Below are 21,317 nucleotides of genomic sequence, written 5' to 3'. Positions count from 1 at the left end.
GCAGATGACATGATACTTTATGTGGAAAACCCAAAAGACTCCACCCCTAAATTACTAGAACTCATACAGCAATTCAGTAATGTGGCAGGATACAAAATCGATGCACAGATATCAGTTGCTTTCTTATACAGTAACAATGCAACTGTAGAAAGAGAAATTAGAGAAATGATTCCATTTACAATAGCACCAAAAACCATAAGATACCTCGGAATAAACCCAACCAAAGAGGTAAAGGATCTATACTCTAGGAACTACAGAACACTCATGAAAGAAATTGAAGAAGACACAAAAAGATGGAAAAACATTCCATGCTCATGGATCGGAAGAATAAACATTGTTAAAATATCTATGCTACCCAGAGCAATCTATACCTTCAATGCCATCCCAATCAAAATTCCAATGACATTTTTCAAAGTGCTGGAACAAACAAGCCTAAAATTTGTATGGAATCAGAAAAGACCCCAAGTCGCCAAGGAAATGTTGAAAAAGAAAAAGAAAGCTGGGGGCATCACGTTGCCCGATTTCAAGCTATAATACAAAGCAGTGATCACCAAGATAGCATGGTACTGGCACAAAAACAGACATATAGACCAATGGAACAGCATAGAGAACCCAGATATGGACCCTCAACTCTGTGGTCAAATAATCTTTGACAAAGCAGGAAAAAACATGCAATGGAAAAAAGACAGTCTCTTCAATAAATAGTGCTGGAAAAATTGGAACGCCACATGCAGAAGAATGAAACTCGACCATTCTCTAACACCATTCACAAAGATAAACTCAAAGTGGATGAAAGACCTCAATGTGAGACAGGAATCCATCAAAATCCTAGAGGAGAACATAGGCAGTAACCTCTTTGACATCAGCCACAGCAACTTCTTTCAAGATACATCTCCAAAAGCTAGTGAAACAAAAGCAAAAATGAACTTTTGGGACTTCATCAAGATAAAAAGCTTCTACACAGCAAAGGAAACAGTCAACAAAACAAAGAGGCAACCCACAGAATGGGAGAAGATATTTGCAAATGACACTACAGATAAAGGGCTGGTATCCAAGATCTATAAAGAACTTCTCAAACTCAACACCCAAAGAACGAATAATCAAGTCAAAAAGTGGGCAGAAGATATGAAAAGACACTTCTCTGAAGAAGACATACAAATGGCTAACAGACACATGAAAAAATGTTCATCATTAGCCATCAGGGAAATTCAAATCAAAACCACATTGAGATACCACCTTACACCAGTTAGAATGGCAAAAATGGACAGGGAAAGAAACAACAAATGTTGGAGAGGTTGTGGAGAAAGGAGAACCCTCTTACACTGTTGGTGGGAATGCAAGTTGGTACAGCCACTTTGGAAAACAGTGTGGAGGTTCCTCAAAAAGTTAAAAATAGAGCTACCGTATGACCCAGCAATTGCACTACTGGGCATTTACCCCAAGGATAGAGATGTAGTGAAAAGAAGGGCCACATGCACCCCAGTGTTCATAGCAGCAATGTCCGCAACAGCCAAACTGTGGAAAGAGCCGAGATGCCCTTCAACAGATGAATGGATAAAGAAGATGTGGTCCATATATACAATGGAATATTACTCAGCTGTCAGAAAGGATGAATACCTAACTTTTACATCAACATGGATGGGACTGGAGGAGATTATGCTAAGTAAAATAATTCAAGCAGAGAAAGTCAATTATCATATGGTTTCACTTATTTGTGGAACATAAGGAATAGCATGGAGGATATTAGGAGAAGGAAGGGAAAAATGGGAAGGGGGGAATTGGAGGGAGAGATGAACCATGAGAGACTATGGACTCTGAGAAACAAACAGGGTTTTTGAGGGGAGGGAGGAGGGGAGATGGGTGAGCCCAATGATGAGTATTAAGGAGGGCATGTACTGCATGGAGCACTGGGTATTATGCAAAAACAATGGATCGTGGATCAACACATCAAAAACTAATGATGTATTGTATGGTGACTAACATAACATAATAAAATTAAAAAAAAGAAAATTTAAATTAAATTAAATTAATTAATTAATTTTTTCGAGTAAAGCGGTAGAAATTTATTAAGTGAAGATACAGAAAAAGCTCTCAAGAGTGAGAGTGGTCCTGACAGCGTTGCCCGAAAATTTTAATTTTATTGAAAATTCAACTTACTGGTTTTTCTCTCATATAGACCTTTTGGTGTTGTATCTAAAAAATCATCACCATACCCAATGTCACCTAGATTTTCTGCTGTTATATTCTGGGAATTTTATAGTTTTGCCTTTTATATTTAGGTATATGAGCCATTTTGAGTTAACTTTTGTGAAAGTTGTAAGGTCAGTGTCTAAATTCTTTTTTTTTTTCCCTGCATATGGATATCTTTGTTGTTCCAGCCCCATTTGTTGAAAAGATCATCCTTATTTACTTCTGACTTTTTTTTTTGCCTTTTATATGACAATGGTTTTTTTTTTTTTAAAGATTTTATTTATTTATTTGACAGAGAGAGACACAGCGAGAGAGGGAACACAAGGGGGGAGTGGGAGAGGGAGAAGCAGGCTTCCCGCCGAGCAGGGAGCCCGATGTGGGGCTCAATCCCAGGACCCTGGGATCATGACCTGAGCTGAAGGCAGACGCTTAACGACTGAGCCACCCAGGAGCCCCTATATGACAATGATTTTATAGTATCTTTTTTTTTATAGAGAGAATAGAAAGATGATTTGGTCTTTCCTCTAGCATTATTGATTAAATTTTATTTTTGGAAATTTAAAAAAGTTTCTTTCGACTTTATAACTTATTATGCAAACCCAAGTTCAAATGCCATCCCCACCAAATGCTAGCTCTTCTGTGACCTTGGACATGTGACTTATACCAATGGGAGTTCTACTTTTAAAACCTGTGGCTCTTTCCTTAAATCTAAACTTGCACTGTCCAATATGCTAGCCACTCACCACATGTGGTACTGAGCACTTGAAATGTAACTAGTTTAAACTGAGATGTAAATGGAAATACTCATCTGATTATAAAAATTTAGAACCCCCAAAAGAATCTAAAGCAGATAATTAATTTTTTATATTTCATGTATGTCAAATTATAATATTTATATACATAGCATTAAATAAAATGTATTATCAAAATTAATTTCACCTACTTCTTTTTACCCCTTTCATGTGGCTACTAGAAAATTTAAAATTACATAATATGGCTCATGTTGTATTTCTATCGGATGGTATTTCTTTAGACTTTGGTATCCATTATCATGTCAAGAGTAAATCAGAATTCAGTTTTCTAAAAATATTTTGTACTTTCCACATAGAATGTCGTCAGTATATATTATTTCCCCCTTCTTTGTGCTCTAAGAAGAATTTGTCACCTAGAACAAGGTAGATATTATTATGACATTTTGCCTTTTATTATGACATTAATAGGATTAATGTAAAAATAACACAAAATACAGGGGAAGGAAGGGCAAAGAGCATGTCTAGATCTGGGTAGGGGTGGGAGGCAGAGATGGATTTCTGATGGAGGTAACGAAGCTTAAGTTTAAGCTTTAGTGCTCTTCACTTGTATGGGTTTCTTCCAAGGCCCTAAGAGGATGTTAGTAATGTGTTTACAGGGTCTTACATTTTGTAGCTCTTGAAATAGCAAGATATTTTAACCACAACCAATGAAAACATTTGACTCTCTCCACCTTGACTTTCCTTTCATCTTACTCCATCTTGTGTCAAATGGCATTAGGGTGATCACAGGCAATTTTGGGATCTGATTTGGGGACACTTTGAATTTGGGTTTAGTAGGGTATATTTATGTGGTTTGTGAATAATGAAGTTGCTCTCGTTGTTTCGTTTCAGAAATGGCTCTTGAGACTACTCCTACACGCCCCCCCAGTGACTCCACCCACCAAATGTTGAGATACCAAAGTGAAAGGCAAGAGTTGGTATTGAAATATGAACTTGTCTTGTGGTGCTTGGAAGCAGATATATGTGGTAATGGGAGAGGAAAAAGCTCTATATAATGTTTAAAGCCAGAAACTGGTCTGTGGAAAATTCTACCAATCAGAGAGTAAAGTTACAAGCAGAGGTTTCAGTTTTCATTGGTGCCTTGTTTAGAGGCAAGATCTCTTCTGCCAGGAATATGTTTGATATTGCAGTGCATACAATTATACATTTACTATAGTTTGTTTCTTTTTTTGGTGGGAATTGAATGAAATTGACTGTATCATAATTACTTTGTAGAGCACAGACTAACAGTACAATGAGAACGAGAAGGCCTGTCTGTGAAGTCACACACATGTGACAGATCACCATGTACTTTCAATATATTTCCAGGGAGAAGATTTAAAAAAATGGATGCGACATTGCGCAAAGTTGTTCTCAAAGTGTGGTGAGGATTTTTGGGGGTCCCTGATATCATTTTGGTACATCAGTGGGTTAAACTACTCTTATAATAATATAAAGATCATATGTTGTCTTTTCATTCTCATTTCTCAAGAGTACACAGTGGAATTTTCCAGCAGCTACACATGTGATATTGTGACAGGTACAGATTGAATGCAGAAGCAGATATGAGAAACCTATCTTTTATTAAGTCAGACATGAGAGAGATTTCAAAGATAAATCCATTCTTCTTGCTAAATTTTGTTAATTAAATTAAGCATTCTCATTAAATTTTATAAAATAATATTTTTATGTAAAAATATGTTATTTGTATCAACATGTAATTATTTATTATTGATACCTTTAAATGAATGAATAACTAAATATTTTAATTTTTTATTCTTAATTTCTACCATCAAAAATGTTTTCAATGATTAATACCTGATAATTCCATTAGGTCCTCATTTAATTTTGTTGAAAGCTAAGAACGAGAAACTACTGAGTTGCAAAAGGTTATTTTCATTCTCAACACCAACACCAATATTTGAAATTCTTCATTTGTTTTGTGTCTTGGAGGTTTTCTATGACTGAGCAATTTTCCACAGTGAGCTCTGTGGTAGGTGAGACATGGGCCTTTTTTTTGGTAATGTTGGAAAAGAGGCTCATAAGGAAAGAAGGAGAGAAGGAAGAGGAGACATGTTCTCGGGCAGGGTCAGTCTTTGGAAAGTGGGTTAGTGTTGGAAAGGTTAGGTTTGGAAAGTACACATGTGGTGATTAAGAATGGAGATTGTGTCCTCAAAACCATCTGTTTACCTGTAGTTCTTGGAAAGTCTTCAGGTTCCCTCAGCAGTAGCATGCTCCAAAAAGACACCTGGTCTAGATGGTTTAGCTGGTAATCATACACCTAACCTAATAATTAAAACACACCGAGGAAGGGTGGGGCTGGAAGGACAGGTAGTTTCAGTTGGTTGGAATGTTACTGAAAGTCAATAAAATGACTTTCTATAGTGGTGCGGAGTTTGCAGAGCACTTTCAAGCACTATCTACTTTGATAATTGTGTTAACCTATGGGGCATTTATAACAGGGTTTTTTGCTCCCATTTTATAGATGAGAACAATGAGGCTCAGAGAGAATTTTTTTTGATAAACGATCATCCAGGAAATTTTATTATTTTTAAAGATTTTATTTATTTATTTGTCAGAGAGAGAGCACAAGCAGGGGAGAGGCAGAGGGAGAGGGAGAAGCAGGCTCCCCGCTGAGCAGGGAGCCCGACATGGGGCTTGATCCCAGGGCCCTGGGAGCATGACCTGAGCCGAAGGCAGACGTTTAACTGACTGAGCCATCCAGGCGCCCCTAGGAAATCTTTTGATAGCACTTTTAATTGGTATCACGTGAGACTAATGGAAAAATATTTTTGGAAAATTGAATTCTGATTTACTCTCATTTGGCCATGAAAGCCTTGACAATTCATAAGGGTGTTATTCAGATTCTGCAAATCTGAAACACTGTGGCTAACAAATGTTTAACCATTAGGAAATCTTTAACTACCTGAAAAACCTAACATGGAATATATTTTGTGGGTGTATATTTGGATTTGTTCCATACTAATGGGGCTGAATCAAATATAGTGAGGAATGTTATTAAACCTGTCTACGTCTCTCCTTGGTGGGAGTTCTACTAGAGTTTGTGTCAGGACCTTCTACTCCCCCCTCCCCCCAACTCTGAGTGAACTGCAATTGTCTGAGCGATAAATTTAAATCAGATTAAATTCTTTTTAGACATGTGGTGCAAGAGAATCACCTCTGGTGATTACTTCGTATCATTTCTCACTTTTAGATATACCTAGATTAAGCGTTACATGCCCAAATCACTAATTCTGTATATGAGCAACCTGAGGACAGGCAGTATGATTTATAATTCTTTGTTTCCACTTTGTATTTTAGATGTGCTTATAGAAAATTAAAGTTGTGGCTCTTATGGGAGAGAGTGGGTGATGAGTTGGTTGTGAGGAAATAGGAAATTATCCTTTTATTGCTGAATATCCACTTCATGACTGCAGTTCTCCCTACTCCAAAGCAAGTCCTCCATCAGCATGATTTAAGTGTCCCAAGGGAATGTAGTTTCTGAAAGGGTCCCACCGTTCTATGCCCAAAAGAAGAGAAAGGGTCAGTTTCAAAATACGTTTAATATGTATATCTTCCAGGTCCATGGTGGCATAGGGCTACATTTCAAAGGCAAATTTATCCATTTATTTTTTTTCAGAAGTCATTATTCTCTAGGAAGAGTATGTTTTCTGAAATTTCAAGAACGTTACGTAAACTAAGAGATTCTTCTGATACTCTCTAGTGTGTCTTCATCTATTCCATGATATGATCAGTGAAGAAGATTCGCATGTATCATATCACCACATACGTGGTGCCGTAGTTGAAAAAATTTGAAACAGCTTACTGAATTCCTGGAAGAAAATAAAACATTTTTAAGAAGTAGGTAAAAGCATATTGGATTTAAACATTTTTACTTGAGATCAAATTTCTTTTCTAGGAGCAAGAGTATCAATATCAAATCATTCTTTAGTTATTTCCAAGGACATTTGATTCTAGACATCCCTGCATGTTAAATGATTATCTCTGCATTTTCGTGCTTAAAGAGTTTAGTTTTGCAACATTTCTTAAGTCCCATCTCAAGAGAATGGCACGCGTGCTCACCTACGTGCTAACTCCCATCTATGACTAGCGGCTGCAACAGTATGTTAAGAAGGTTTTGTGGCTCATCCATGATCAGTGAGTGGATAAGAGTATGATGATTGATTAATTGTGTCTGCTGTGGGCCTGTATATGATTGGGGGTCAGAGGAAGATGAGGAAGGGAGCACACAGTCTGTTTTCAAAGACTTCCAGATCCAACCTAGATAGAAAATATGTTATGCCAGCAATTAAATGTCCCATTTCTGGGTTGATACGGTAGGATTGGTGGCCTAGTAAAAATATTCCCTCACATTGCAGGAATCAATTGTGAGTGTTAGGTAAAGGGGATCCCTGATTTTATTAGGATCTGTATTGGTCAAGGCAAGACAAAGAACTCTGTTTCCACTCTGCAGATGACTTTCCTGAGGCATTTTCCTGGCTCAGAGAATTTACCATTTGGAGGCCCAGTGGAGGTTTCCTGGGTGGTGTGCATGCCCCTTTGGATGCCTGCAGGGGCGGTCACACCAAAGTCATTGTCTGTGTCGCTGGGAGTTGGGGAGAAGCCCTCTGGAGTTCCCTGGATGGCAGGATTCACTCCTGCTTGCCCCGCAGGAAGGATTCCATTCCGGGCATCTGGATTAGCTGGACTGGGGGGCAGGATGGCTCCCGGGAACAGTGGCTGAAAAAGGAGGCCTGTGAAGATTTGTGGGGCCACCGGCTGGAAGGAGGAAAGGAAAAGGCAAACAAAGTCAAAAGGACACATTTGAATGCTGGTCAACCAGCCTCTCCTCCTTTGAGGGCAACAAGTTGGGGCAGGAGTGGCAGGACGGAAAGGGCAGAGTCAGAGAAAATAATAAAGACTGGGCATTCCTCAGAAGAAATGCCTCCCTCTCCTGAGCAAACCTGATGCTAGTTCATGACTACAATTCGATGCTGTATTTTATTTCCCTCAAAGAGGGTAAGTCACAATCATGGGAGAAGGAATAACAAATAATTTGTTCATCTTAGGTGTATTTGGAGGTAGAACTAAGGCAGGAAATCCATACAATTATGCTGGGCTATCTCTCTGCTATTTACCTAAATTATAGTCTCTCATTTGCCCAGAATTTTTAAAAATAATTAAAGAGACTAAAAATTAATGGAAAAATTAGTCAATCAACCCTCATCTCATGATTTGCATCTCTTCAAGTTTCTTTTTATTTATTTATTTTTGAAGGCATTGGAATATTCAGTCAGAAATACTTCTCTTGTCAATTCAGCAACTTGTATATTCCTTGAGGTTACTCAATGAACTCCTCTGTGTAGGTCTGTCAATGATTTACATACTGGAAATAAATGTTGTTGCTGCCTACATTTATTTTTTTTTCCTGGAAAAAATTACTGTAAGAAGTTCCTCTTAAGAAGAAATAATTTAGTATAAACTGGATTTGGAGAAAGTTCAGTCAGGGACTTGTTCTCTGAAACCCCTCAGTTCTCATGATGTTGACATAGAATAAAAAGGGTTGAGGGCTCATAATTAAGATACAGGTCAGTTTCCTTGAGCATAGTTCCTAATTGTTAGTTTGTATAAAAGCGCCTGAGAAGTTTGTTTAAAAGGTAATTCCCAGGCTCCACTGTTAGAGAGATTCTGATTGAGCTAATCTAGGGCAGGATCCAGAAATCTGCATTTTTTTTATCAGCACCCTGAGTTGTCTTGATTTGGTGATCCAAGACTGAAGTTTGGGAAACACTGTCTTAGATTTACCAGGTACTAAAGCCAGAATTAGACTTATGCCAGAAGAGAGACAGGAGTGGAATATAGATGTTTTCAAGCAAGGGGTCATGGTATTCATAGATTTGAAATAAAAAGGTGGTAATTCCCATCATTAAAAAATAAGACACAAAGAATAGACTGTAAATTACCAAATTCGTTCTGTACAGTAGGGTAAATACTATTTCATGAAGTGTGTGTGTGTGTGTGTGTGTGTGTGTGTGTTAGCTGCATGAAAAATACAGCTGTTAGTTAAAAAAAGTTTGAAAACCACTGGTATAGCAGATAGAAAAATGACTTTCGATCTGAATCTACTATTTCTTGACCTTGGGGCCTAAGTAGCTTAAGTTCTCTGAGCCTCAGTTTCGTTATCTGTAAAGCTGGGTTAAAAATCTGTGCTTTGTGTTGGATACTAAGGAGGGCACGTGTTGTGATGAGCCCTGGGTGTTATACGCAACTAATGAATCATTGAACACTACATCAAAAACTAATGATGTACTCTACAGTGGCTAACTGAACATAATAAAAAAAATAAAAAAATAAAAAGCCATCATTAAAGAGGAAAAAAATATTTGTTTTGCTTAAAAAAAAAAATCTGTGCTTTGTGGGGTGCCTGGCAGACTCAGTCCATAGAGCATGCAACTCTTGATCTTGGAGTCATGAGTTCAAGCCCCACGTTGGGCATAGTTTACTTAAAAGAAAATCTGTAGTTTGTAATTTGATGAGGATTAAGGGTAATGTATGTAAAAGATCTACCAAGGTGCCTGTTACACAAAATTGTCTTAATAACTGGTAGATGTGGGTGTTCATGTACTATTGTTGCAAATCAGCCCCATTGATTTTGTGAACAATCTAATGAATCTCTACCTTTTTCATAATAGAAAGATTTAAAAGAAAACCTGTCTTCCCAGTTATTGCCTCGACTCTTAACTTCAGCGTCATGTTTAGATACCACATTAATTCAAGTCAGTGTTTCCTAAAAGTGACTTATGGGGCAATTTATAGAAGTGTCTAATAATGGTAAGATGAATTTTATTAAGGTTCAGCCCTCTAGTTATTCATGTGTACAGGGAAGAGTCCATGCATCACTATAAGATGCTAGAAAAATAACATACTTTCCTATAAAAATTAAAAATTTAAGCCAAGAAAATTAATCTTTCCTGCAATAAATACCAGTATGTATATTATTCTACATTGCATGCTTTTTAATAATTTATAATCCTAGATTTTAATCATATAAAGTTTAAAAATATGCATTGAATTTCTGGATAGAACTGAATCTAATACCAGCATATGGAGAAAAAAAAAGCTAAGTAAAATTAATGGAAAAGTAGTTGGAGAAGAAGAGTGAAATCCTCAGCTAGACAAAGGTATCTTGATGCAAGGATCTATAAAAAATGTTCAGTTTACAGTAGTATGCACCAGGTTTAGGGGTTGTGGTCAAGAGAGATTGTGTGGGGACAGAAAGCAGGACTGTGATAGCAGTGAGAAGAATTTGAAATGCTAGTAATCATTATTATTTTTTTTACCAATTCCTCTGAACTAAGGATAGCACCCTAAAAGGAAAATAATAACACGTTATTAGACAAATTTTAATATATTTGAGACAAAATATATATAACATAATTTAAAAACTTAAAATACTTGTAAAATTTGTAAAGAGATTTTAAATTTTTGACAATATTTTAACTGCCTTTATGACTTGTTTCACATAATTTAAGTCAGCATGTGATATTGGACTGCTAATACCTAATATCTGAGTGATGTGAAGTCTTCTGCATTTTAAAAGTTATACATTTTTCTATTATTAAGTAGTACATGCACATTGGAGGAAACTTGGAAAATGCAGAAAGCAACAAAGGAAAAAAAATACCATCCCATCGTACAGTTTGATGGATTTTCTTCCAGATGTTTTTCACACATTTCTTTTTTTACATAATGGAAGCTATTCATATAATTTATATAAGTCGTTCATATAATTTGGGTCTTACTTTTTTTTTAATATTACACCCACAATCATTTAAACTTACTAGTGACAAATACAAGTAAATGTACGTTTGGAATGGCTGCAAAGTATTTGCTTTTACATTGCACCATCTATTCAATCTTATTTTCCTTTTGTTTAAATTTAAGTTGCACCCGATTTTTTTTCTCTACCACAAATATTATTATTTTGAAGAATATATTTGTAAATAGACCTTTGCTGTATTTCAGATTATTTCACTGGAATGTGTTCCCAGCTGTGGAATTAAGAATTGATACAAACTTTATATCTCATTTTGCTTCAGAAGTAAAAGCTACTACCTGATGCATGTCATATATGATCTTGACCCTTGGTAATTTTATCAATGATCTCAAGTATTACCTTTCACAAAGGCAAATAGGGAGAGAGGAAAGTGTTTGTGTCATTTTTAGGGAAAAGATACATAGTTAAATAAATTTGAGATTAAAAAAGAAATCCCCCAAATCATGAATCATTAGATCAGTCCCATTAATTTATTTTTTTCTTAGCTGTATGCTTTAAAGGATTGACTGGTTCACCCTTGACATTTACTAACTGTGCGATTGTAACTGAATAACTGTATCTCCAATTACTCGTCTTCAAATTATAAATAAAAATATTATCATCAAAGGTTGCTTTGAATACTGAGATAGTATATAACAAATAATAAAATACCTAGAACAGTGCCTGGTGCATAGTAAATGCTCAATAAGGGCCAGCTCATAATTATCAGTGTTCATACAGTGCAAAGTAAATAGGAAACTTGGCAACTATCTGGTAAATTGAAGCAGGATGACATATTTCACACTATGATGATTTAAAATAAAAATCACATTACAAAATAATCTTACATGGGCTCCAAGGTGTGCTACAATAACTGGTAACATCTGAAAAAGAGTGAAAAATTCAATTAAAATATATTCAAAGGTAAGTTCTAGCAGATGATACAAATACTATTTTCTTAAAAGTATATAATATTCATTGAAGAAGTATTTGTTACCAATGTATCAGCTATAGTCATAGATAGAAACCCATAGAGTTGCTTGGGAATTGGAACTCATCCAATTTGTAAAAAGCATATTTAGACCCAGAGAGATTTAGAAACTTTAGTCCAAGGCAACACATTCAGGAGGTAGAAGTTACTGAATAGGATGGACAAAAAATAATTTTGGTCTCAAGCTACCTCCAAACTGAAAGTTATTACAAGTAATAATAATAGTAAAATGCATGTTTCTTTTATATGGCATCTCAGAAGACACATTAAAGATGGATTTTTAAAATACAAAGATTTATCAAAGCATATATGTTTAGTCTTATAATGGTTACCTGGATATTTTGCTGTTAAAATAGAGCACTGGTAGAAAATTATGGATGATATTCTATCATTCTGATACTGGCAGAGTTCTTAGAAATAAGTGAGAAATAATTTACTGGTCACTGATAACCACTTAAATGTTATGAAATTTTAGTTGAAAATATTTGGGTGAGGTGTTGGCATGTGCTAGTACTCTAAGAACTAACCTAGAGTTTGTCCAAGAGAAGTAATGTTTTAAAGTTTATTTCTATAGACATTCACATAGTGTCATGAAAGTCATCAAAATGGGAATTCTAACACTAACCAACCCAAAAGATGCGAAAGTCTTATGAAACAGATTCTTAACTTTGTTATTTCCCAAGATAGTTTGTTCAGTAATACCCATAATGCCAAAAGGTACCTACATTTAACTATATACATTTAAGAAAAAAGCCTTACTGTCAGTCAGATCCTTCGCTACTGACAATAAAAAAAAAACAATTAATTTTCACAATGGTGATTGGAAAGTAGGGTGAAGGGAAGGGGCACTCAGGATTTGGAAAAAAGCATAATTGAGATTTATAAAGGCCATTTCGAAGGAACAAAAAGATACAAATAGGAAACCACAGATGTGTAAATAAAAAGTGTAATTAAAGATAATTTAGTTTTTCACCAATGTAACAATAAGGAGAAAAATTTTTTATTAGTTTTTGGTAGAGAAATTGTTTGAAATAAAAATAGCTAACACTGAGTGTTTACTGTGTGGTAGGCACTGTTCTAAGTGTTTTATGTTTATTTGCTCATTTAATCCTTATAACAGCCCTAGAGGTAGGTTCTACTTTAATCCCTATTTTAAATCATGAGGAAAATGAGCCATGGAGTGGTGAAGCAACTTGACCACACACATAGAAACCAGAAAGCTGGGATTTGACCAGAGTTTCGTGGTTCTAGAGTTTACCCTTAACCACCTTGGCCTTGCTTTGATAAATGAGAGCTGTGGACGGGTGCCCAGGTTTCTGGCAGAGGATATAGGCCACTCTGCATAGGGAGACACAGGATTGGAGGGCTAGGGCTGCACAGGAGGTCAAAGAGGTGTTGGCATATCCTGGAGACATTGAAGAATCCCTACTGAGAATGGGGATTGATTTACATTAGTGCATATTGGGGAGCGTGCAATATCAAACTCTCTCTGCTCAACCTTCGGTGACATCCAGGACCTGGAGTTCATGACCTGAGCCAAAAGCAGACACTTAACCATCTGAGCCACCCAGGTGCCCCATCTTTCTTTCTTTTCTTTACTTTCTTTTTTTTTTTTTAAAGATTTTATCTATTTATTTGAGAGTGAGGGAGAGTGAGAGAGAGAGCACGAGTGGGGTGAGGAGCTGAGGGAGAAGCAGACTCCCCACTGAGCAGGGAGCTTGATGCAGGGATCCCAGGACCCTGGGATCATGACCTGAGCCAAAGACAGACGCTTAACCAACTGAGCCACCAAGGCACCCTCCAGTGGATATTCTTTGGTGAATATGAAGATGTACTAAATTGGGCTTCAAGATTAGAGCAGAGCAACAATTGAAACTGAAGCTGGGAAAGTAGCATATGGATTATATAAGGGTCATGTGTTAAAGAAATTCTCATTTTATTTGCCTGTATCTCTAGTCTTTTTCAGAGGATCACTTTTATTATTAAGATATAAATAAGCAGCAAATACTTGAAGGCTCTAATATATCTGTAAGAAATAAACACTGACTGATAGACAATTAAGTATACATCTCAATATTAAAAAATGTGAAAATTAGTTATGTCACAGAATTTCACAAATATGTATAAATGAAGCAGTAGAGAGTTTCTTGTGTTGTTATTTTGGACAAATGAAAGTACAGAGAAAAGTATTAGTTGCATATGATATAGAATTTAAACTGAGCAGCTTCAAATTGTTTTGTCAGTTAAACTCAACTTTGATTATAATTACTGATTAAGACAAGCTTGCTCTTATTAAGACCTGAAGGTGTCCATGGTGGTAGGAAGATGGTAAGAATATATTGGTTCATTGCTGTATTCATGTTTCATAGTTTTGGAATGTGTATTAAAAGTCTTACACTTTTGTATGCCTTTGGACCCTGTGCCTAAGAACTGATCCTAAGGAAATAATCATTGATATGGTCAAAGACTTAGTTAAAGGATATTCACTGTAATAGTGTTTACAGAAGCAAAAATTTTGATTAAAAAACCCCAATTTTTGCAATATGATGGAATACTAAGCAATCAATAGAAACAATTTTATAGGTGAATATTTCAAAATACAAAGACCATTCAAAATACATTAAGTGAAAAAATTAGATTATAGAACATTTGACATAGTAAGAACATATTTTCTTTAAAAAATATACTTACATGTGTAGGTAGAAAAAGCACTGCAAGGACATACCCTAGAATGCTGACCATGTTTAGTTCTGGGGGGTAGGGTTATGGGTGAGTTTTATGTTTCTTTTTGCTTTTCTATATTTTCTTAATTCTCTATAATTAACACATAATACATGTAACACATAAAACAGCTTCTACAAAAAATTAGACCATTATGTGGGAATGATAGGGGCTGAGTTCATGTGTTAGAGAGAATAAGTAATCTATAAACAACTTAGTCTAGCTGTAAAGAGATCATTGTGTTTTTCTCCAAGTCATTAAGTTATTCAGAGAAGTTTCAAGAAGGTAAAACTTGAGCTTTGTCTGTAGTTAAGATGCAACACTTCTGATCGGAGTGATGCCCTACGCGTATCATTTAAATCCTAGTGGGAGAGGGTTTTTCGGGGTTTTTCCTGAAAGCACGTAATGATGGGAGGGGAGAAGGAACTAGAGAGTTGTTGGGGACTTGAGAGGAGGCGCGAAGCAAGGGCACAGAAAAGAAGATTAGATTTGCTGGAAATAAACTTTATCCATCTCTCAATTTTTTCTTTGGGATGATTCTGGTCACCCAGAAAGTCTTCTATAGAAAACAGCAAGGTAGAAAAGAATCCTGCTACCTCTCAATTTCCCCCCTTATATTCTTTACTTTTTAATCTTCCCCAGCACCTCACATTTTCCTGTTACCTGTTACAAATGTATTCTAGAGAGGTTATGGGGTGGCACGTTCAGTTTTCTTGGTGAGTTTTCATCAAGGACCAAATTACCAAAGATGCTCTATGTTCAGTTGAACATTCCTCTGTAAATTTCTGGGTAAAACTTTTTTTTTTTTTAAGATTTATTTATTTATTTTAGAGAGAGAGAGAGAGAGAAGGGGGGAGCGGCAAAGGGAGAGGGAGAGAATCCCAGCAGATTCCCCGCTGAGCATGAAGTCATATGTGGGGCTCCATCCCAGGACCCCCCAAACACAACCTGAACAGAAACCAAAAGTCTGACACTCAACCCACTGAGGCACTCAGGTCCCCCTCTGTGTAAAACTTTTAAGAACCTTAAAAAAGTTCTTTCCTTCCCTTTAGGCTTCTACTTGATAGAAAATGCTCCCCAATGTTGAACTGAACTCCCATCTTGAGCTTACTTGGGGTTGCAGCTGCTGTTGTGTGTTCAGTCCCCCCAAGTTCAGTGGGAGGGTCTGGGTACCAGGTGCCATCCCTGCAGCAGGATTTAGCTATAGGGCAACAAAAAAGATTGTCATTGTGTTGTTTCATGTTGAACATTCAAGAAACTAAAATGTGTTTACCAAATGTAAAATATCTTTAAAGGGAGGATTTGCTAGGCAAATATAAACATTTGCTATGCACACATAAAAAATAGTATGTGATATACTATTGCATTAAGAATTAGGTATAGAGATGAAGTTCAGGGACTTATTTAGTCTAGTAGTACAACCATAAAGTCCAGGACTAACTTTTCCCATATGAACCCATTCTTTTGAGGATTACTTGGATGATTTTATCCTCACTTTCCCCTTTTGACTATAATAACTATGGTTCTTGAGATTTTTTTTGATAGCTTTCTTATAAAGAAATTAATTTCTTCATAGGCTTCCCCATAAAAATGGTGAGGGTCACAATGAAATATCTAGTCTGAATACAGTCTAATACTAAGTTTAAATCTGACCACCTTAATCAGGAAAGGAATTTATTATGTTTCTTCTCCCAAACAGAGTAAACTATACAGATAGTCCATGAGAAGAATGAAGATTTTTCTACCCCTTCTAGTTTGCTCTAGTTGGGGTGATGACAGTGGTCATAGTGTTTGTGTGGGTGTGTGGACATTGTAGGGGCAGTGAGGAAAATATGTTGGAGGAATGTGCAGAGGAGCTTGAAGAAGAGGTAAGAAGAACTTAAGCAGTTTAAGACATGAGAATTTGATTAATTCCTTTAGAAGCCCTTTTGTTAAGAAAAATTTTTATGATGTACTGAATAGATCCCATGCTCTGACTTTTCTGTGTTCCCTTTCAACTTATCTACAATGAATATGTGTGTGTGTATTTGTGGATACACTCAACATTAGGTATTGTATTTAACAGTGGATATTAAAATGATATAAAAGAGTACTTACCAGCTGCAGATCTGACCCCAGTGCGAACATCTGTGTCAGTGGTATTAGACTTAAAGAGGGGAATACCTGTAGGGGCATTGAAATTGATGTGACACCAGAGCTTGTCTGTTTCCACCATGCTGTCAGTGGCAGATACCCTTAAGTGTCTATATTCCCATCACAGGTGGATTTAGGATGAAGGTAAATGGAATTGAAGTTTTGGGGCCTCTCACCAGCAATGACCCCTTCTGTGGCCCCCAGTGGCATCCTAGCAATGTGTTGAGTTTAAAAATGTGTAATTGGCTCTTACTTCTTATCTCATAATAAATTATCCACAATGAGATACCACCTCACACCTGTCAGAAGAGCTAAAAGTAACAAGCTAGGAAACAACAGATGTTGGCGAGGATGTTGAGAAAGGGGAACTTTCTTACACTGTTGGTGGGAATGCAAACTGGTGCAGCCACCATGGAAAACAGTATGGAGGTTCCTCAAAAAGTTAAAAATAGTGCTACCCTATGACCCAGCAATTGCACTACTGGGTATTTACCGAAAGGATATAAACATAGTCATTTGATGGGGCACATGCACCCCAATGTTTATAACAGCAATGTCCACAATAGCCAAACTATGGAAAGAGCCCAGATGTCCATCAACAGATGAATGGATAAAGAAGATGTGGTGTATATATACAATGGCATACTACTTAGCCATCAAAAAATGAAATCTTAAAACCATTTGTAACAACGTGGATGAAACTAGAGGGTATTATGTTAAATTAAATAAGTCAGTTAGAGAAAGACAAATATCATATAACTTCACTCATGTATAATTTAAAAAACAAAACAGATGAACATAGGGGAAGGGAGGAAAAAATAAAATAAGACTAAATCAGAGAGGGAGACAAACCATAAGAGACTCTTAAACTGAGAAACAAACTGAGGGTTGCTGGAGGGCAAGTGGGTGGGGGGGGATGGGGGTAATTGGGTGATGGGCATAAAGGATGACATAATGAGCACTGGGTGTTATACGCAACTGATGAATCACTAAACTCTACCTTTGAAACTAATAATACACCATATGTTAATTAATTGATTTTAAATAAAATAAAATAAAAATAAATTATATACTTTAGCACTTAATTTTACATATCTAATTTTGTCTTCCTTTTCTTAAACAGCATCCTCAAATTGTATAATCTTCAGGTTCCTTAAGGAGTGAGATGGGGTCCTGTCTTGAGTGCTCTCTAATGTCCATAAACTAAAAAGAGAACTTTAGACTTTGGTGTTAATTGTACTACTTCACAAACTCTAGATGTAGGTAAAGAGGGATCCTTTAGAGCAGAGCAAGTGATGGAGTGGGAAGAAGGGGGTAGCCAAGAGACAATACATTTTTCAAAAGTTTTTACATAAACAAATTTTACAATAACATCAGCTCATCAGTAACAATGGAACTTAAGAAAATTGTAAGGACATCCAATTATCTTTATAGAGATATCTTAATCCCTGCTAGCTCTGGCAGATACCACATATGATTATGTCACAGTAGTGCAAGGGCATTGATGACCAAGCTTTGTCATTAGGTGTAGCTCTAGCTTTTAAGGTTTTTTTTTTTTTTTTTTTTTTAAAGATTTTTTATTTATTTATTTGAGAGAGAGAGAGAATGAGAGAGAGCAAGCACATGAGAGGGGGGAGGGTCAGAGGGAGAAGCAGACTCCCTGCCGAGTAGGGAGCCTGATGTGGGACTCGATCCAGGGACTCCAGGATCATGACCTGAGCCGAAGGCAGTCGCTTAACCAACTGAGCCACCCAGGCGCCCTAGCTTTTCAGGTTTTACTACCGGTTGCTAAACCAAATTATTATTGAGACAAAAAGAAAAGGAATGAAGACGCCTTGCTTTTCCTGCTCAAAATTTTCAGAAAGTGTTTTGGTTCTTTTTTGTTGTTCTTGTTCCCAAGAGAAAGTCTTTTTCTCTTGTTCAACCGTAAGACTGTGTAAATCTTGATTTTAAATTCACTAGTCTTCCTGTGTTTCCTTTGTTGGTCTGCAAATGTTCCCTATTGTAGGACTCTCACCTGATTTGGCTGCTGCTGGTTTAGTAATGTTGCCTGATGTGGAGCCGGTTTTGTTGGAGGAAGTCCCAAAGCAGGGTTGAGCTGCGTCTGTGATAACAAATATTAGATTAGGCAGGGATGGGTCTGAGGTTTTGTATCCATTTATTTCCAGGATGTAACAAGCTGTCCCAAATGCAGAAATGTCTGCCTTTAGGCTCTGTGTGTTTCTGGAGTAGTTTTAACTCCCTGGGAAGTTTCGTGTGTGACAGGAGATGGAATTGTAGAGTGGAAAAATGCCAGAGCAGAGGGGTATGTGGGGAGGGGTCTAGGGTTGGGCTGGGCACATGGACCTCAGGTAGTAGTTCCTAGGCTTCCTTCTCTTCTCTGTAACTGCCTTCCTCCTTTTTCAGGACACGAAATACATCATCTGCACCTTAGCTCTGTAAACATTTGCTTTTTTCCCCCATGCCTGAAGGTAAGCTGCCATAACTTCTACTGCATTTTCATGAAGCTTCCTGCTTCTGCCTTGTGCCTGACAGGTTATTTCCCATAATGGAAATTCAATCTCCTTCCCGGCCTGGGTATTTTCCTAGTGTATTAAGAATAACTGAATTCTAGGGGTGAAATTGTCCTTGACATCCCTATCATCTATCTAATTATCATTGATTCATTTTTTTATGCCTTTATGATGATTCAATAAATTCACTTACAAATAATAAAAAATGCCTTGTCCATGTGTCCCGAGTTTTCATTTGATAAATATCACTACTGTACCTTGTAGACCCGTCGGTGTCACACCCTGCATCCCCTGCTCCTCTAACTCTCCAGCTGCTTTCACATCATTGGCTGTTAGCAATCTGCTTTAACCCGTATGCCACTCCTCAGTCAACCTTGAATGATTGCTGTGCGCCCGGAAAGTTTTATTTATCTTGAGTTTTCACAAATTGTGTGGTAATTTAAATACACTAAAGACACCCTATTTGGAAGAACCTTTTGGTAAATTTGTTTGAAGTGAAAAATCCATGTTTTACAAAAGAATTACTAATTTACCTTGTTTCAAAAATAAATTTTGGCAGACAACTTCTTTAAAGAAGGACATAAGTATATTTGGAGTGAAATAAGGAGATTGCTTCTATCCCCTCCCTATAAGATCACCCTGTTCATCTTCATAGAACTAAGCATAGTTATAATTTATAATTTAACATTTCTTTAAAAAATCTTTATTAGTATCTACAATCCTTGCAAACACCATGAAGGACCATGTCTTTTTCTTCCCCGCTCACCATTGTATTTTCAGCACTAGCGTAGTATCTGGTACATAATTTCAATAAGTATTTGTTGATTGTATGGATGACTATAGATGTGTCAAAGGAGTTCAACTAAGAATGGTCTCTTTTTGTTCTTCTATTTCGTAGAAAATTCCTTCTAATTTTTTCTCTATGTCAAATGTCATCTCAGATGGTCAAACGGAAGTCCACTTAGAGAGGCAAACCACCCACATCTATGTCTATAAAATATTGGAGGACAATTGGAGTATGTATTCGAACACTAGTACTCCTTTCTTTCAAACACCTGTTATATGTGAATGTATTTTTCAATGTTCTAAGTAAAAAAGTTGGCCACTTTGTAATATCCTCTTGCTGTTGTGCACTTTGATCACCTTTTAGAGTTTATATAGTCATACAATTTGGTAACATTTTTAGGGTTTACATAGTCTACATGTTTCATGCTTCCAGTTAGGAAAGTCAGAAAATGTAGTTTACCTCTTTAGTCATGAGAAAATAATTGTTTGCCAAGAAAATCTTAAATTCTTCTTGGAAAGCAAAATAATTATCCACTTTGAGTAGATATAATTTAAGGCATTCCTTTCCCCCCCTTGTTTTTACCCCACTGTTCTGCCAAAATAATTGAAATTCTATCATGTTAGAGTGGATGCTTTTTAAAAATCTAAGTATGTTGAAATATGCACTGACACCTTATTAGTTTGTCATTTTTCACCTTGGAAAATAAAAACAGAAAACTAAGGGGTTGGGTCACAGGACAGAGCAGTGTTGCTGGAGTGCAGGAAAAAAGTTATGTCTACAAGCAGAGGGTGCTGCTGAGGCTGGTTGGTAATAAAAGAAACATATTGCACTTACCGGTAATGACTGAGTTGATCCTAGAAGATAAAGTAGTAGAATCATAGTCTTCATGTTTCAAAATGCTACCTATAATAACAAAGTAGTGTCACTCACTCTATTTTTTTCCCTTTCAGAGAAGATATTTTAAAAAAATTTCTATTTGAAATATGGCCAATTAATGTTACCTTTCTCTCCACTTGGCTAAATGTATAAGTGAAATGATATTCAAAATCCGGTTGATTGCTCCAGTGTCTGTAGTGAATAATTTTACCCTTTGATGAATTGTAAGTTTGTAGAAGGAATTTAAACTCAATTCCAGGAGGCTGGCAACTGAGAGGCCAATCAGGACTTAGCTGTCTGTGAAATCATTTGGTTTCTTTCATTTCCCAACATTTCATTAGGTGAGTTATTAGCTGCAGACATCATATTACCCAATGTCTACCATTTGAATAGAGGGTATTTCAGGAAGACATACCCTGTGCAATTAAAAAAAAAGTGCAGACAATAAAAAAATTACAATCCTCTTTCACCTCCTCTCTTTCGCAAATGACTTCCCAGA

The 21,317-nt window shown here is 36.6% G+C and overlaps 1 protein-coding gene across 1 annotated transcript; it reads right to left on the bottom strand.

The window, feature by feature from the left end:
- Window positions 1-7,223: 7,223 nt before the first annotated feature.
- Window positions 7,224-20,846, bottom strand: AMTN (amelotin). The gene is made up of 7 exons (XM_032399593.1): window positions 20,777-20,846; window positions 18,660-18,746; window positions 16,607-16,672; window positions 15,621-15,710; window positions 11,646-11,681; window positions 10,322-10,348; window positions 7,224-7,760 (listed from the first exon to the last, which is right to left on the bottom strand). Exons 1-7 carry the CDS (start codon window positions 20,828-20,830, stop codon window positions 7,419-7,421), a joined length of 702 nt encoding a protein of 233 aa, XP_032255484.1. The 5' UTR covers window positions 20,831-20,846; the 3' UTR covers window positions 7,224-7,418.
- Between the last annotated feature and the right edge of the window lie 471 nt (window positions 20,847-21,317).

This window comes from Phoca vitulina, unplaced genomic scaffold, assembly GCF_004348235.1.
Source record: "Phoca vitulina isolate PV1807 unplaced genomic scaffold, GSC_HSeal_1.0 scaffold3, whole genome shotgun sequence".
In the NCBI taxonomy this organism is placed as follows: Eukaryota; Metazoa; Chordata; class Mammalia; order Carnivora; family Phocidae; genus Phoca; species Phoca vitulina.
The sequence above is the reverse complement of the archived record's forward strand: the minus strand, read 5'-3'. Positions and strand labels throughout refer to the sequence as shown.

Coding starts and splice junctions, on each gene's coding strand:
- AMTN (XM_032399593.1), bottom strand. CDS start 20,830: ATGAAGACTATGATTCTACTACTTTATCTTCTAGGATCAACTCAGTCA. Junction 15,711..16,606: donor TGGGGTCAGATCTGCAGCTG/GTAAGTACTCTT, acceptor GTTGCCCTATAG/CTAAATCCTGCTGCAGGGAT. Junction 7,761..10,321: donor TCCTTAGTTCAGAGGAATTG/GTAAAAAAAATA, acceptor TCCTCCTTCCAG/CCGGTGGCCCCACAAATCTT.